General features: G+C 35.3%; 2 protein-coding genes and 1 long non-coding RNA gene across 4 annotated transcripts; all 3 read right to left on the minus strand.

Annotated features, from left to right (window-relative positions):
* Positions 1–313: 313 nt before the first annotated feature.
* Positions 314–2258, minus strand: LOC110922609. Its single transcript, XR_002583294.2, has 4 exons — positions 1684–2258; positions 1364–1594; positions 766–839; positions 314–330 (listed from the first exon to the last, which is right to left on the minus strand). It is a non-coding gene; the product is annotated as an uncharacterized LOC110922609 (long non-coding RNA).
* Positions 2259–10234: 7976 nt separating this feature from the next.
* Positions 10235–11452, minus strand: LOC110920980 (probable carboxylesterase 2). The gene has a single exon (XM_022165236.2). The coding sequence runs from the start codon at positions 11345–11347 to the stop codon at positions 10370–10372; it is 978 nt and encodes a 325-aa protein (XP_022020928.1). The 5' UTR covers positions 11348–11452; the 3' UTR covers positions 10235–10369.
* A 716-nt stretch (positions 11453–12168) lies between these two features.
* On the minus strand, positions 12169–14023 carry LOC110920979 (probable carboxylesterase 2). 2 transcript variants are annotated; one of them, XR_002582051.2, is made up of 2 exons: positions 12728–14023; positions 12169–12298 (listed from the first exon to the last, which is right to left on the minus strand). XR_002582051.2 is itself a non-coding variant. In XM_022165234.2 (1 exon), exon 1 carries the CDS (start codon positions 13762–13764, stop codon positions 12784–12786), a length of 981 nt encoding a protein of 326 aa, XP_022020926.1. In that variant the 5' UTR covers positions 13765–14022; the 3' UTR covers positions 12616–12783. The 2 variants fall into 2 exon arrangements, 1 of the variants encoding a protein (XP_022020926.1); XM_022165234.2 differs by lacking the exon at positions 12169–12298 and having other exon boundaries at positions 12616–14022.
* Between the last annotated feature and the right edge of the window lie 3156 nt (positions 14024–17179).

The following is a 17179-nucleotide window of genomic DNA, read 5'->3' on the forward strand; positions in this document are numbered from 1 at the left end:
GGTTAAAGCATTCCTACTTTTCCTAATTCAATATAGTTATGGCTCTGATACCAATCTGTCACACCCCAACCAATGGCGGAAACAACGGGATGAGACGAAGTGTGAAGATTGCTCGAGACATCATACCGCTAATAATTGTGACAAGTATTTAAATAATCCGATTTCATTTCATAAGATAAATTGTCAACATTACAAGAAATTCAAAGAAAACAAGTTTAACAAAAATAACAGGACAACATAACAAAATTGATACAACATATTAAACCCTAACGTCTATATGTGTATCTAGGCATCAACGCTACTTCTTTTCTTAGCATCATCCTCATCAACCTGTAACATGTTTAAAATAATTCAATGCAAAAGCAAAGGCGAGTATACAAGTTTGATACATACATAGCAAAAGATATGTTTTAAACAATTCCTCATAGCAAGCATGTGATTCAAGATAAACATTTAAATATGGTATGTGTCTAACATATCAAACCAAGGAAACGCAATATGCTCATGACATTACCGAAGATAAAGAGGCGGGTCGTTAATCCTATAGCGCTACATATGTCACAGTTTGGCTCGTACGAAGTTAATGATAAATTCAACACATAAGATTAATCCAAGTTTAAAGCATCAAGCCATCACGTATACAAGCATGTTATAGGGATGTTCATGTGTTTAAGCAAAATGTTCATGTGTAAGTTTGTTGATAAGATAAAACATGTTACACCCCAAAAGTGATAAAAGTAAAAGGGGGAATACGAGTATACTCACAATATTGCTAAGTCTTCCGATTATCCAAGTACGACGAGTTGACGAGTTTAGGAGGATGGAACACCGAGGTCACCCTATATGGGCAAACGATGGTGCATGAGTAAAAGGAATCATGACGGAGGATAGGAGCGAAATCTAAAGTATGACTTGTTGATATCTATATATTTTCGCATAGAGTATACATAGTTTATGTGCTACTTCCAAATTAACTCATTAAGATAATTATAGAAGTATTATCAAAGGAATGAAAATAAATAAATGACTAAATAAATAAGTTTATGTTTATAATTATAATTATTGTTGTAAAATTTAATTGAATCCGATGGGCTTCGTCTAATAAAATAAACGTTTCGTTTTACGGGATTTTACAAAAAAAAAAAAAAAACAGGCAGAGTTTCCTCTGTTTTTGGACGATCCCAACAACACAAGTTGTCGATCTATTTTCAAAATTCAATAAACAATTCGATAACGCAATTTACAAATATAAGATTTCTATGTAAAAAATGCAATTTATAATAAGTTTGGTGTCGCGATAAAAATAAATAAATAAATAATTATGAAGAACACTAAAATTAATATTCGAGTCATTATTTTATACCAAAGCTTGTGTCGTCTCGATAGTTGACCAGAATCGACCGAGTTTGACCCGAGACACCAAAACTGAACCATAACACTGAACCGAACATCAAAACTGGACCGGAACATGACTCGACACAACTGTTGGCCAGCTTCGACCGGTCAACTCGAGTCGGAACCGAACCGAGTTACACCAAGACCTAAACTGAACCAAACCACCACTCGAGTCGGAGTCACCACCATTGTAACGAGCCTGCAACAATCGAACAAAATCTGACTAAAAGAAACTGAGCGGAGACTGAACCGAACAAACTCATAACTAAAACCTGAATCAAGACTGACCTGCACCAGAATCGCTTGTCAGAAACTGAACCGAGACTCGAACGGACCCGAGAACCAAACATCGGAACTAACCACCACCTTCACCGCCGTCGTCGCTGGTGTGGTTGCTGTTGTCGGCCGTACCCCGTGCCGTCGGCAGAGCCGACCACCCCGATTCCCAGCGAAGATTAAACCAGACCCGACCATCTCCACTGTCGTACCTGCAAAAGCACGAATCGGAGAAGAATGGGGTCTAAAAGAAAGAGAAGGACCAGGTTAGGAGCTTACCGGAGAAGGAGGCTCGAACAACGTGGCTGCCAAAGATGAAAACAACACTTCCGTTGTTCCGATGAGAAAACCGTCACCGGAAACGTACTCAGAAGGGTCGATTTAAGGGGGGTACACCCCAAGTCCGCCGTGAAAACTCGCCGGAAACCCTTCCGCCGCCGTGAGTCGTCGTCGCCGGACCACCGTAGGTGGTGGCCGGCCGTCGTGGTCTCGCCGGACTTTAGCCGGAATCGAAGAGGGAGAGAGAGGACCGAGAGGGTATGTGTGTGTGTGTGTGTGCGGCGTGTGTGTGTATGTGTGGTGAGTGTGAGTGGTGAGCTTTTATAGCTAGGGTTTTTTTTTGTGTTGGGCCCAGGGCCCGTTAACTGCTTTCTAGTGTTTTTGAGTGGCCCAATTGCGTTTCTAGAGCTCGTTTTCACAACCGATCGACATGAAATATTATAGTATATTATGTAAAGTTGAAAAATTACGTAAATTACGTAAATCGATATTAGTTGTGTTCGTTCGTTGTTTCGTTAAAGCGCGAAAAATGCGTCGTTTTAGTTCCGTTTTGCGATCTGATTTCGACTGTGATTCTACAAATAGGAAACGAACCCGAATTTTATAAAAACAAGGAATTACGGAAATACGAGGCCTTACAATATAATACCATATAACAATATGTAATACCATATATAATACCATATAACACTATGTAACACTATCTAACATTATATAACAAATATAACACTATACATCTATCATAGACATGCTATCAAACAAAGTATAGTGTTATATTTGTTATATAATATTATATAGTGTTACATAGTGTTATATGGTATTATATGGTGTTACATATTGTTATACGGTGTTTATATGGTGTTATATAGTATTATATATAGTGTTATAATACACTTCTCACACTTTGAGCACTTTTTACAGGATCCTATATATATATATATATATATATATATATAGTGAGAGAGATATATTGAAAAGGATGTGAGAATAAGATTTAAGAGTGTGAAAATAAGATTAGCCTTATTTACTTGTTTTTCCCGAGGTTTAAATGATTCATTTTCAAAATATGTTTTTACTAAACATCCAAAATTTGTAATTTCTTTCGTTTGTATGTGACCCACTAAACATCCATATCAATTTCATATACACTATTTAAATTTGTTAATGTCTATAGATGATTAATTATGACTAATGTCACTATATAATAATGACATTTGAATAAAACACATACAAACAGATAAAGAGACATGTATATGAATATAACATATACATATTTGGATACGTTGAAGATTTTAATGATTTAAAATATCAATGATGTTATAACATATTGCAAACATATTTTATCCGAGCGTAGAAGATTTTAAAAATCAACAACTAAAAAACATTAGGGTGGTAGATAGGACTCGTGGTAGATTCAATTACAAAACCACCACCGAAAACATGCAGTTTCCAATCTTGATGACGGTTTTGAGAATGTGAAGTCGTGGAGACAAATTCGTTTCCAGCAACAACCATCTTTGTGTACTCTTGTGAAACCAATGACTTCGTGAAAGCCGTTGATATTTCTCCCGACTCAAACACAGTATTGACGGACGAGTATTTTTTTATATTGTTTTTTTCCTATTACGTGAAAATGATTTGTTTTTAAAATATTAAAGAAAGGCCTTTTTTTCACAATGCACTTTTGCCTTAAAAAACCAAAAATTAATAGTATTTTTATTTATTTGTGACCCACTTAACAAGTTAGCATCCATAACAATTTCATACTCAATATTAAAATTTATCAATATCTATCAATTAATTGATTATAATTAATTTATGGTCGGGTGACTCTTGTCATATTGTTGTCACTATATCTGTATGTATGCTGGTGACATATATAAATTTATTTGTTACGTGTACACACATATACACATTGAAAACTATCATAAAGAGATCATGTACAAGAGATATTTATTGTATGATGTAATCATATGTTGGATGTTCAAAATCACGTAATTATGTAATGAAATAATGGGTATTTAAAATCATGTAATTTTTTTTAAAGAAAACTATAACAATATGCTACTCGAATTAAAGAGAATGAAATGATCGTTAATACGGTGTAATTAAAAAAAAATTAACGTACAATATAATTATAGCCGCTTAAAAATCAAGAGAAAGTTGTTTAAGTGAATAAAAACTAAATTACCCTTCAACCTAAGGACACTTGTCCTTTTTTAATTCTCATGTCCTTTTTTAATTCTCACGTACATGTATGAAATTATTCTCTTGTATAAGATCCAACTCTCTATATTGCAGGGGTAAAATGAAATAAAAAGTTTATTTTACCGAAGTAGGATGAGAAAGAATCTTAATCATTCATTTTTCAAATCAATGGTTAAGATGAAAGTGTAAGAGAAATGAGGAGTGCAAGGGTATCTTGGGAAAATCCCATTTATGGACTTTCTCTCTCCACATGTAAGGCACATGCATATTTCAGTATTTCACCTCCATTTTTTTAAACGTTCATAAGATATTATTTTTTCATAAAAATTTCACCTAAAAATCGAGCGTCTTTTTATCTTTAATTTGAGTACCATATTGCTATATAAAATATAAAGACTAAAAAAACCCCTAAAATATGTTGTATTTCTATGTTGTATAACATTTTTTGTGCTGGATTTTGTACTATATTTTTGTGCTAAATTTTTTGTGCTGAATGTTTTTGTCTTAATTTTTTTTCCTCAATTTTTTGTGTTGGATTTTTTTGTACTACATTTCTTTGCTGAACTTTTTCGTGCTATATTTTTTTATATTAGATTTTTTATGCTATATTTTTTTGTATTACATTTTTTGTGCTATAACTTTTTTTGTATTAGATTTTTTGTGCTAGATTTTTTTGTACTAGATTTTTTTGTTGTATTTTTTAAAAACAAAAGGGGTGCAACATGTCATTTTTACTCCTATTTATAAGGACTAAAATGCCCCCCATTCCTACTTTTTAGGAGTGTCACATGTCATCATCACAATTCTTCTTAGGCTACTTAGGCAAAATCCTATATTGCATATACTACGTAGGGAGGATGTAGTCATGACTCTCATAATCCAATTCTTTATATTTCATGTGAAAATAATGTTTCAACCCATGCCCCTCACAACCCCCCCCCCACACCCCATGGCCCATAGGATGAATTAATAAAACCGTTATTTATATGTGACCCACTTAACATCCCTATCAATTTTTATATACAATATCTGAATTTATCAATATCTAAAGATAATTGATCATGGCCGGATGACTATTTTCATGCCCATATATTGTGACTATATAATAAGGACATTTGAATAAAATTTGTACAAATATAGTCATGTATATCTAGTGTACATACCGACACATAAACAAAAAGTTAGTGATCATTGTGTGGGGATCCAAAAAAATTGTATTAAATAATTGTCATACAACAATCATTTAAAAGATATGATGAAAAGAAAAACCAACTTATATTATTAGTAACAACAATCCTGTTGGGTTCGTAAATGGGTCACCTGCTCAATAATAGATTTTCAGCCCAAGTATTTGTGTCTGCATGTTTGGCTTCCAACCCATGCTCAATGTTTACGTTATTTGTTTATTTACTAAGTCTAGGGTTTTCACTATTATTGGTAAAAAGGTTGTTAGCTAGTCGTATGTGAGTTGAGTCTTTCTATTTTTATGTTTTTAGCCGTTGGTCTCTTTTGTATTTAATCAGTTGATGAGATGAATAAAAGTTAACGAGTGATCAATTTTTCTTTGTGTTCTTGATAATACTAGAGCTCTTTCAAGTGGTATCAGAGCATAATTCTTGGGAGTTCACTTACAAAGTTCGAAAGAAATCGATGGCAGAAGAAGGATCAGGTTACCAAGTCCCAAGCGTACCAAAGTTTGATGGTGATTTTGAACATTGGCGTATGGTTTTGGAGACGCCGTTGCGGTCAAAAGATTATTGGGTGGTGATTGATCCAGGGTTCACAAAACCCAAACCAGGAAAGCAATTAACTCCAACTAAAACTATCTGTTTTAATCAATTGATTAACATATTTTGAAGACAATCACGCAAAAAGAAACTGCTAAGAAGATATGGGAGGCAACGAAGATCAAGTACCAAGGTAATCTTCGGGTGAAACGAGTACAACTCCAGCGTTTAAGAAGAGATTTTGAGTTGTTAGAGATGAAGGAAGGAGAAGGAATGAATGAGTACTTTGGCCGAGTTATGAACATGACAAATGACATGAGGACGTATGGAGATGACATGACTAATGTCAAGATTGTTGAAAAGATACTTCGTTCTCTCACTGAAAATTTTAACTTTGTGGTTTGTACTACTGAGGAATCAAACGACATAGATTCCTTAACAGTGGACGAACTACAAAGTCCCCTTCTTGTTCATGAACAAAAACCGAAGAAAAAGGTCAATTATGATCAAGTATTGAAGTTAGAGTATGATGTCGCAAGTGGACGAGGTAGAGGAAGGGGACGAGTTCCTATGGGTCGAGGACATGGATGAGGCAGAGGAAGAACTCGTTTAGACTGTGGTAAATCAACTGTTGAATGCTACAAGTGTCACCAAATGGGACACTTTCAATATGAATGTCCTAAGATAGAAAAATCAGTGAACTATGCTGAGTTTAATGAGGATAAAGATATACTATTAATGGTATATACAGAAGAAAAGAAAGAAGAAGTAAAAGGGATCTGGTTCTTAGACTCGGCTTTCTCAAAACATATGACCGGTATGCGAGAGTAGTTTGTTAATTTAGATGAAAACTTTACACACACATTCAAGTTGGGCAACGATCTTAAGGTTGCTGGTGAAGGGAATAGGTAACATACAATTTGAAGTAGGAGGAATGACACAGGTTGTTACTAAAGTGTATTATGTGCTCGAACTTACTTCAAATCTATTGAGCTTAGGACAACTCCAAGAGAAGGGACTTACTGTAGTCATCAAACAAGGTATGTGCAAGATATATCACCCACAATGTGGGCTTATTATGGTTTCTAGTATGACTTGAAATCGGATGTTCCTTCTTAAGTCATTGAATGAAGATGGATGTGAACAAAATTCACAATTGTGGCACAAAAGACTTGGATAGACTCATCACAAATTTATTCGAACAATGCAATACATGGGATTAGTGTTAGGGTTACCACGGGTGGCTGAGCAAACTAAAGTATGCAAAGTTTGTAATGTGGGAAAGCAGTAAAGGGAAGTTATTCCCAAGAAGAGTTTGTGGCATGCTACAGAGAAACTTCAGTTTATATGGACTTGTGTAGTCCTATTTCACCCATGTCTCCGAGTGGTAAACGGTACATCATGGTACTAATTGATGATTTATCTCGAAAAGGCTGGGTATATCCTTTATCAAATAAAAATGAAAGGTTTGAAACATTTAAAAAATTCAAAGCATTAGTTGAAAAGGAATATGGGGTGTTGATTAAGGGATTAAGAAGTGATAGGGGGTGGTGAATTTACTTCAAATGAGTTCATGGAATTTTGTAGAACACATGGTATCAAAAGACAATTAACCACTGCGTTCACTCCCCAACAGAATGGGGTGGCAAAACGAAGAAATGAAACATTATTGAATATGGTTAGATGTCTTTTGAAAGAAAAATCCATGCCCAAGTGATTCTAGTCTGAAGTTGTTGTGTGGACATGCCATGTTTTGAGCTGACGCGCCACTTTTGTTTTAAAAAAATAAAGTCACTGAAGAAGAATGGTCAGGAATAAAGCAATAGGATACTTTAGGGTGTGTTAGGATCTGAGTTTGAATTGTTTATGAATGTTTAAGATGAAAGATGTAAGATGATAACAAAGATGGAAATAATTGCAGTGGAATGAAGATAAACTTTAAATCACAAACAATGAGAGATTTGCTTTCATCATGAATACTTTAAATTGAATGATTGAAATTACAATGATTCACGTATGCATGAATACAAACTCCCCCTTAGCCTGAGATCACTCAATTTGCTCGTTAACATCAGCACATCAATCAGCACGGTAACACCACCGTAAGCACATCCGACGGTAACATCCCACACCACCACTGTCAGCACATCCCGTAATCAGCATAACACTGTAATCAACACCGTAATCAGCACAATTTCATGTTTTTTTTTTAATTTGGTAAACAACAGATACTATTACATAAGTAGCACAATTTTAATTTTTTTTTATAAACAACACATATTGTTACATACTAGCACAATTTCATGTTTTGTTTTAATTTTGTAAATAACACATACTACTACATAACTAGTAGAAAACAAGTTTATTTCAAATAGACTCTCAATAACAATACAAAAAGTAAAAAATAGCAACACATAAGAACTACACAACAAAATAAGAACTTACGTATAGATTTAAAATCAACACAATACATTTTTCATATTAGCACATTATAACTACATAACTAGCACAATTATAAAACACATTTTTTTAATTTTTTTAAAGATAAAAAAATACTTGATTTTTATTAATAAGAAAAAGTATAGCAATATAGAATCATATTAAAGATAAAAAATACTTTTCTTTTAAAAGATAGAAAAAAAATACTTGATTTTATGATATAATTTATTTTTCACAAAACTGATATTTTCCTTATGCAAACTTCAATTTTTCCAACTTGTCATATTTAAGACATGTGGACTTTTTGGAGTTGTACTTGGACTTTGGTGGTTATCAATATTAGAGAAGGAATATTTTGGATCAAACAAAAATTAAGTATTGAGTTTGACACTAAGGGGCTGTTTGGCCTAGCTTTTTTAACAAAGCTTATAGCTTTTTTTAGTTTTTTTTACAAAATAAGCTTAATTTGATGTTTGGTTTAGCTTTTTAAGCTTATGTTTATTAGGGTGAAGGGAGTGGTTAAACACTTTGAGTGGCAAACTAAAAAATCAACCAATGAGAGTGTGCCATGTCAAAGTGGTAAACTATGCTCAAAATGTTGGCAATGGTTTAGACACTTGGTGAAGTGGTAAACTATTTTTTTAAAAAAAAGGAAAAATGTGTGATTGGTTGAGAGGACCCCACCACAAAACCCCACTCTCTCCCCTCTCCTCCCTCTTCCCGAATCGGTATACCTACACCGATTTTGGCCTCATTTTCGGCAAATGGTGTTCGGCAAAATTGATGGCATTGGTTTGCCAAGTGGTAAAGTGAGTTTACCACTTCCACTCCCTTCACCCTTAGCTTATATAAGCTAATTTGAATAAGCTTATTTGATGATGGTTTTTTAGCTTATTTGTAGAAGCCTTCTTTGTGTAAGGGCAAATGATATAAATAAGCTATAAGCTAATCCAAACACATTAAAAAGAGCTTATCAAATGATAGAAAATAAGCTATAAGCTACTTTAAAATATAAGCATAAGCCAAAAAATAAAAACTAGGCCAAACACCCCCTAATTGCATGTTGTCCACTCATTTTTTCAACGGAGTGATGCTGTTTGTGTCCACATAAATTGGGTTTAAACGTATAGTTAAAGTTGAATTAGAGACTTTGTTCCATCAGGTTACTAGATTTTTCGGAGTTTAACTATCGGAAGAAAGAATGGTATTGTTAAAATGGTATAGGATGATATACAAAAATGTATCTTTATACAAACTGTAAGAATCAAACAGTTTAATGACATGTGTCCTCAGTTAAAAAAAATGATTTAAGGTACCCTTTTATTCATGGTTGTAAAACAAGGTTTCCAAATCCGAGTACTCTCCGAGTAATCGCTCCAAGGCAGGTTGTCGAGGCGACTTTCTTCAACTCCGGCTAATTACTCGAAATCGATGAAACGAGGTCAACCTTGGCCAGAATCGGATCTAATAGGTCAACTCAGGCCAAGTTTGAGTTAAAAAAAAATAGAACATAATTTCTATGCCTATCATATTAGAGAATAAGTATCATTTTCACGTATTTTGTTATAATTATTTGTAAATTTATTTTATTTGACATATATTTAATTTTCAAAAACTAAGTTCTTTGTAATTTAGCATGTCCGAGTACGCTCCGCCTAGGCCGAGTACTCTCAACTCTCCGCTCAACTCTATAAATACCAGTAAAAAGAAGCTATATTGGTTCTTTCGTCTTTCACTTAAGGAAAACTCCCTTCTTCAATGGTATAGTCTTTGTATTCTTTAGTTTCTTAAGTTCAATGCATTTAAATCATTAGTGATTGATTTAAAATACTATTAACTCAATGTATATTTCATGTTTCCTTTATAAATAATATTAACACAACATCTACAAACCCCAGCAATCATGTAGATTAGATTAAGTATCTTAAACTCGGTTTTATTTTAGATGTCACTGACAAATAAAACTACAAATCACATATGTTGAATACAAAAGACATGGATCAACCACGAGGCTGAAATGCTGAATGTAGGCAGATCACCCGTAATCAATTACCGTGGTTGATGAAGGTAGAGATTGTATTGAAAAAGGTACAAGCATTTTCAGAAACATGATCGAACCAAAAGAAAACATGGTCCTCATCTTTTGATTCCAACATCTCCACTTTTCCAGCCCATCCACTTTTCTCCATCAACTCTTTGTAATGCAAACCCCTGTCCCTCAAACAATCTTTCTCCGCAACAACAACAAGGATCTTGGAACACCCCAAACCCGAAAGATTCGGGTCCTTTTCCGGGTTAAACCTCGGGTCATCCAGCCCACTCCCTGACGTCGCCACTTTCCAGAATTGATCCGTAAACGCTTTCAACTTCTTATTTTTCCCAAGTTCCGATCCAATCGGGTCACTTCCTCCGAAATGCGGGTGGAGTAGAATAATACCCTCTAGGTTTATTCCACCAATCGGGTCTAACCCGAACCGGATTGCCAAGTTATGGGCGATATTCGCCCCAGCACTATCTCCCGCAAAAAACACCTTGCTAAAATCAGCAAATTTATTCAACCACGAGTCAGGACCATGTCCTGACCCATGGGAAGCGACCCACTGGACCGCTTTCCAACAGTCGTTGTACCCGACTGGAAGAGGATACTCCGGTGCCAGCCTGTAGTCAACGGAAACGGCAATCACGTTTGACTTCGCCGTCAGATGGTTGAGTGTAGGGTGGTAGTTAGGACTCGTGGTGGATTCGACTACAAAACCACCTCCGTGGAAGTAAATCAGAACCGGGAGTTTCTGGTTTGGGGTGGCGGTTTTGGGAATGTAAATTCTTGCGGACAGGTTGGTTTCGGGTGAGATGACGACGTCTTTTGACTCGACTCCGGTTGAAGAATCGATTCCAGCAGGCAACTTGTTGTTTCCAATTAATCTTTCGCAGCGGCCATCTTTGTGCACTCTTATGAAACCAATGATTTCGTGAAGATATTCATCGGATGTTGATATCTCTCCCGACCCGAACACAGAAGACATTTTTCTTAGATGTTGGTAGTTAATATGATATTAGCTTGCTGATATTTGACTATATAACGAACGTGTTTTTCTTATCAAGTCAAAATATAAAAGAAGGCACTATTGCCGCACCCTTTTGTTTACTAAAATAGTAAAACCCCAAAATTTGTTTCTTTTTTGTCGTTTGTATGTAACCCACTAAACATTCATATTGAATTGAATTCATATACAATATATAATTTTGTTAATAGAGTAAACTGTCAAAATAGTATCTGAGTTTTGGTCACTTTTTACACTTTAGTCCAAAACTCAAATTTTTTGAATCTGAGTCTTTGTGGTTTCAATTTTGTTGTCATTTTTCAGTTAATATCCAACCTTTTTGCCTTTTTCCTCCCTTTTAATGAATAACATTTTATTATAACAAATTAAAAAAATCTGACCATTTTGCCCTTCATTAAAAGGGAGGAAAAAGACAAAAAAAAATGGATGTTAACTGAAAAATCCGACTAGATTTTGGTTTTGGATGAAAATGGCAACAAAATTGAAAACACAGGAACCCATATTTAAAAAGTTTGAATTTTAGACTAAAGTGTCAAAAGTGATAAACCTCACACTTTACTTTTGTTAATATCTATAGATGATTATGTTCTGATGACTTTGTCACTAACTCACTACAATAATGACATTTGAATAAACATATACAAATACTTATTGAAGAGATATGACACTAAACCCACTAACCTCGGTGGGGTATAACCCATTGGGTCTAACTAACATGGCAGGCCTTATGAAATGCATAATTATTTGAACACCAATCAATATGTACCCTAATCCCATCCATTGGGGGTGAGGGGGGGGGGGGGGGTCTTTGTTATTTCCCTTGCTGACCTGGCATTCTTTTGTCTCTCAAACGGTGTGGTAACGTTGGGGTCCGCAGCTTCTACGAATATTCCCTGGCCCATTATCCATTTCCTGATTTAGCCCATTTGAGGTGTTAGTTGTGGGTCAATTCATAACATAGGTTATTGATCATTTGTGGACAATTTTAAAAATTGCATATGAACAATTATCAAACTGTAATCTTTTAATAGATATGATTGAAAAGAAAAATCGGTTTATTATTGTCACAATAGTCCCACTATTTCAAGGACAGGAAAGTGAATATTAATGAGTCGTCCTTGGGAGATTTATGTTTGTATAATCCAACAGTTGTCACACAAATACTTAAAACATCAAAATCTTGATGTTGTTGTAAACTTATAACATAATTGGATAGGTTGAAATATGGATGCGAATTCAAAAGAAAGAATGGCATAAACAGAGTTTGATCTTGTATCAATTGTTGTCTTTTTAAAACAGTCCTTAATTATATTACAAATGCATTAACTAATATACACTTACACACATGTATGTTGAATACAAAGACTTGGATCAAACATGAGGCTGGTCATCCATAATCAACTATTGTGGTTGATAAAGGTAGAGATTGTATCGAAAAAGGTACAAGCATTTTCGGAAACATGATCGAACCAAAAGAAGACATGATCCTTATCTTTCGACTCCAACATCTCCACTTTTCCAGCCCATCCACTTTTCTCCATCAATTCTATGTAATGCAAACCCCTGTCTCTCAAACAATCTTTCTCCGCAACAGCTACAAGGATCTTGGAGCACCCCAAACCCGAAAGATTCGGGTCCTTTTCCGGGTTAAACATTGGGTCATCCAGCCCACTCCCTGACGGATTCGCCACTTTCCAGAACTGATCCGTAAACGCTTTCAACTGCTTATTTTTCCCAAGTTCCGATCCAATCGGGTCACTTCCTCCGAAATACGGGTGGATAAGAATAATACCCTCTAGGTTTATTCCAGCAATCCGGTCTGACCCGAACCGGATTGCCAAGTTGTGGGCGATATTCGCCCCAGCGCTATCCCCCGCGAAAAACACCTTACTAAAATCCGCAAATTTATTTAACCATGGGTCAGGACCATGTCCTGACCCATGGGAAGCAACCCACTGGGCCGCTTCCCAACAGTCATTGTACCCGACTGGAAGCGGATACTCTGGCGCCAGCCGGTAGTCAACGGAAACCGCGATCACGTTTGACTCCGCTGTAAGATGGTTGAGTGTAGGGTGGTAGTTAGGACTCGTGGGGGACTCGACTACGAAACCACCGCCGTGAAAGTAGATCAGAACAGGAAGTTTCCGATCTGAGGTGGCGGTTTTGGGAATGTAAATTCTTGCAGACAGGTTTGTTTCGGATGAGATGATGACGTCGTTGGATAGAACTCCGGTTGACGAATCGATTCCGGCTGGTAACTTCTCATTTCCCAGGAATCTTTCACAGCGGCCATCTTTGTGTACTCTTATAAAACCAGCGATTTCATGAAGATATTCATCGGACGTTGTTATCTCTCCCAACCCGAACACAGAAGACATTTTCCGATGCTCTAGTGAGTATCGATAATATGTACTTCAAGTTTAAGCACAGAACATTATAATTCTGGCAATCATTTAAGCATAGAATGAGCGACGTTTTCTTCCACGTAGAAAAGATATTTTTCTGCCATTGTTTGTACATGACCCATAACATCCACATCATTCAAATTTGGAAATACCTATATATGATTGATTATGGCCCGATGACAATTGTCATATCTACTGTCGCTATATATAAAAGACATTTCAACAAAATCTATACAAATATATCCGATTGATCATTGTATGGGCAATATAATATTTCAACAAAATCTATACAAATATATTCGATTGATCATTGTATGAGCAATATAATTAACTATCATTTTGATATATGTTTAATAATCATTGTGTGGGCAATATACTTAACTATCATTTTTGTATGTTTTTAATATATATAACTAACAGTATACCTGTCCGCTGGGACGGGTTCATAAAATTTATAACATTCAAACTATGTGTACATTAAAAATCACGATAACGTCTTATCCAAGCTACGATTAGTAGACACGGAAGGTGGTTAATTCCCGTATAGCAAACTTAAATAATGTTTTTTAGCTGGAGCATTTTATCATCTTTGCTTCGCTGTAAATATCCGTTAAAGAAAGCAAACAATAACGAAATAGCTTCAAAGGTGTAATAACAAATTATAATTACAAATGCATGAAAAAAGAGTGTGCAATGTGTACCCTTTTTTGCTTCCAATTAAGTTTGCTGCAATATGAAAGATACTCGGCGTTTGTGAACTTCTACCTGCTCCCAATCTGACCATTAAGTTCTGGGTACGTGAGTTATACCCAATGCTTATGAACATGTACGTGGTAAAAATTGTTTTCCCATATTGCTTAGCACAAGCTGCAGTACTACTTTGAGTTAACTCTCCACCTGAATGGACTTTTTCCTCTTGAACCGGATCTGTGTACATGCATATGCTTCTCACATGCTAAGAATCATGCATATGTAACTCACATGTTATTTCTTTCCCGGCCATTTTTTAAATGCTTGTAACTTTTTCTATATGTCATTTGTTTTTTTAAATATACCATAAAATCAAGCGTCTTATGATCTTTAATACATGTACCATATTGTTATACTTTAAAAAAAAAATCAAAAACTCAATTGCGTAAAACGCAATAGACATTACGTAAAATACAATGAATATCAAACTTAGAAACACAATAGAAAGTAAACTAAAAACACAATCGATAACAGTAGATAAAAGACACCATGAAGAGCAGGCAAAAACACAATAGACGTAACGTAAAACACAATAAGTATCCAACTAAAAACACAATGTAAAAAAACTAAAAACACAATCAATGAGAACAGTTAAAAGACACAATGGACCGTAGGCTAAAACATAATGGACATAACATAAAAGACATTGAGTATTAAACTTAAGGGTTATTGGATTTTATCACCCCCAACTATTGGCTATTGGCCGCTGCCACCCTCAACTATCACTTTGACGCTCGTCACCCCCAACTTAACACTTAGTGTGTTTTCTATAACCACATTGTTAACTAATCACTAACTTTTGATATTGTTACTATACTTTTGGGGTGTCCTAAGATCCCTAAAACCTTCCTAAGATCCCTGTGACACCCCCAAAAGTATCGTACCAGGATCAAAAGTTAGTGATCAGTTAACGACGTTATGACAGAGCATACTAAGTGTTAAGTTGGGGATCACGGGCGTCAAAGTGATAGTTGGGGGTGACCGCGGCCAATAGCCAATAGTTAGGGGGTGATAAAATCCAATAACCTTAAAATTAAAATGCAATGGAAAGTACAGTAAACACAAAATTGATGACAATATATAAATGACACAATGAACAACAGACTAAAACACAATGGACAATTAACTAAAAACACAATGAATAACATACTAATATACAATGGACAATAGTTTTTAAAAACACAACGAACAACAATAAAAAACACAATGAACAACAGATTAAAGCATAATGGACAACGGAACAAAAATACAGTGGACAACAAACTAAAAGACAATGGATGACAGACTAAACACAATGACCAGAACGCAATTGAAAAACACAATAATCAAAACAAAAAACACGATGTTAACTCAAATTTTGTAATTTAGTTGGCGCAATTTAACATCCATGCTTCGTATAGTGTAAAACACATGTTGATATCATCTTGGGCGTATCTTTTTTGGTTGTTATACTGAACCGGTAATCATTTTTTTTATTGTGTACGTTGAAGATCACGATAACGTCTTATCCAAATTGCGATTAGAAGGCAGAACCACATTAGACAAGCTAAGTTTGGTCCAGATCTTCCAGCAGGTAAGCAGGAGTATCGTGTAAACCATCCGCTTTTTCCATTCCACGTCCAACGACAAGCAATAAGATAGCATATGCAATACCGAGATAAACGTCGGTGGGACCTACACTCTAACCCAAACACAGATGAACCACCAAACCGATTTTGCGAATATGCAGGTAGCAAGAAGGTGGCCAGCTGATTTGTTTTGCACGATGTTAAATGGGTCGTGTTTGCGGGTTAACGGGTTCAACTAGACCCGAACCCGAAAATTTTAGACGAACCCGAAAATCGTGTTATACATATTAACCCAAACCCGACCCCCAAATTCGCAGGCTGACCCGAACCCGACCCGTTCAACCCGAAATTTTATTTTTTCCAGCAAATTAATATATGAAAATTAACATCTACTAAAAAACACAAATTTATATAATAAAGTTGCATTAAAATCATAAAATCTTATGTCAATTCTCCTTTTTAAGTTACAACTATATCATAAAATACACACCTAATTTAATTTATGACATAAAACACATTGTAAAGAAATAGAATATAATAGAATGGTTAAACGGGTCAACCCGTCAACCCGCGAACCCGTTTAGACTAAACCCAAACCCGCAAATTTTGTGTTAGGTTCGTGTCGTGTTTTCGGGTTGTGTCAGAAATTCACACTCCTACCCCACAAACCAGACACGTACCATTTCCAAACGCCACGTTAATGACCAGGGCTCTTTTCCAATCCCAACCTATTAGCCGAACAACTGCAAACACACTTTTCAGTTTCTCCAAACATAATAAATCAGGAAAAAGGTCCGTTAGAGGACTACCCCCAACCCAATTAACTTTAAGTAATTTTGAGAAAGAAAAGACACATAAATCACTGAACTTATCAATAATTACTACAAGTAGTTTATTGTTATTAGATTGCAGCATAAACCATACGGAACCTGCATACGAAAAACACATACTTCATATACAAAATCAAAATTCAACTTCGTTTTAAAATACAAGCAAGGATGATGAATAAAAGAAGGTTCATCTGTTCAAACTTCATCAACTTACGAATACTGTTGCTTGTACAGGATCAT

Source organism: Helianthus annuus, chromosome 16, assembly GCF_002127325.2.
Source record: "Helianthus annuus cultivar XRQ/B chromosome 16, HanXRQr2.0-SUNRISE, whole genome shotgun sequence".
NCBI lineage: Eukaryota > Viridiplantae > Streptophyta > Magnoliopsida > Asterales > Asteraceae > Helianthus > Helianthus annuus.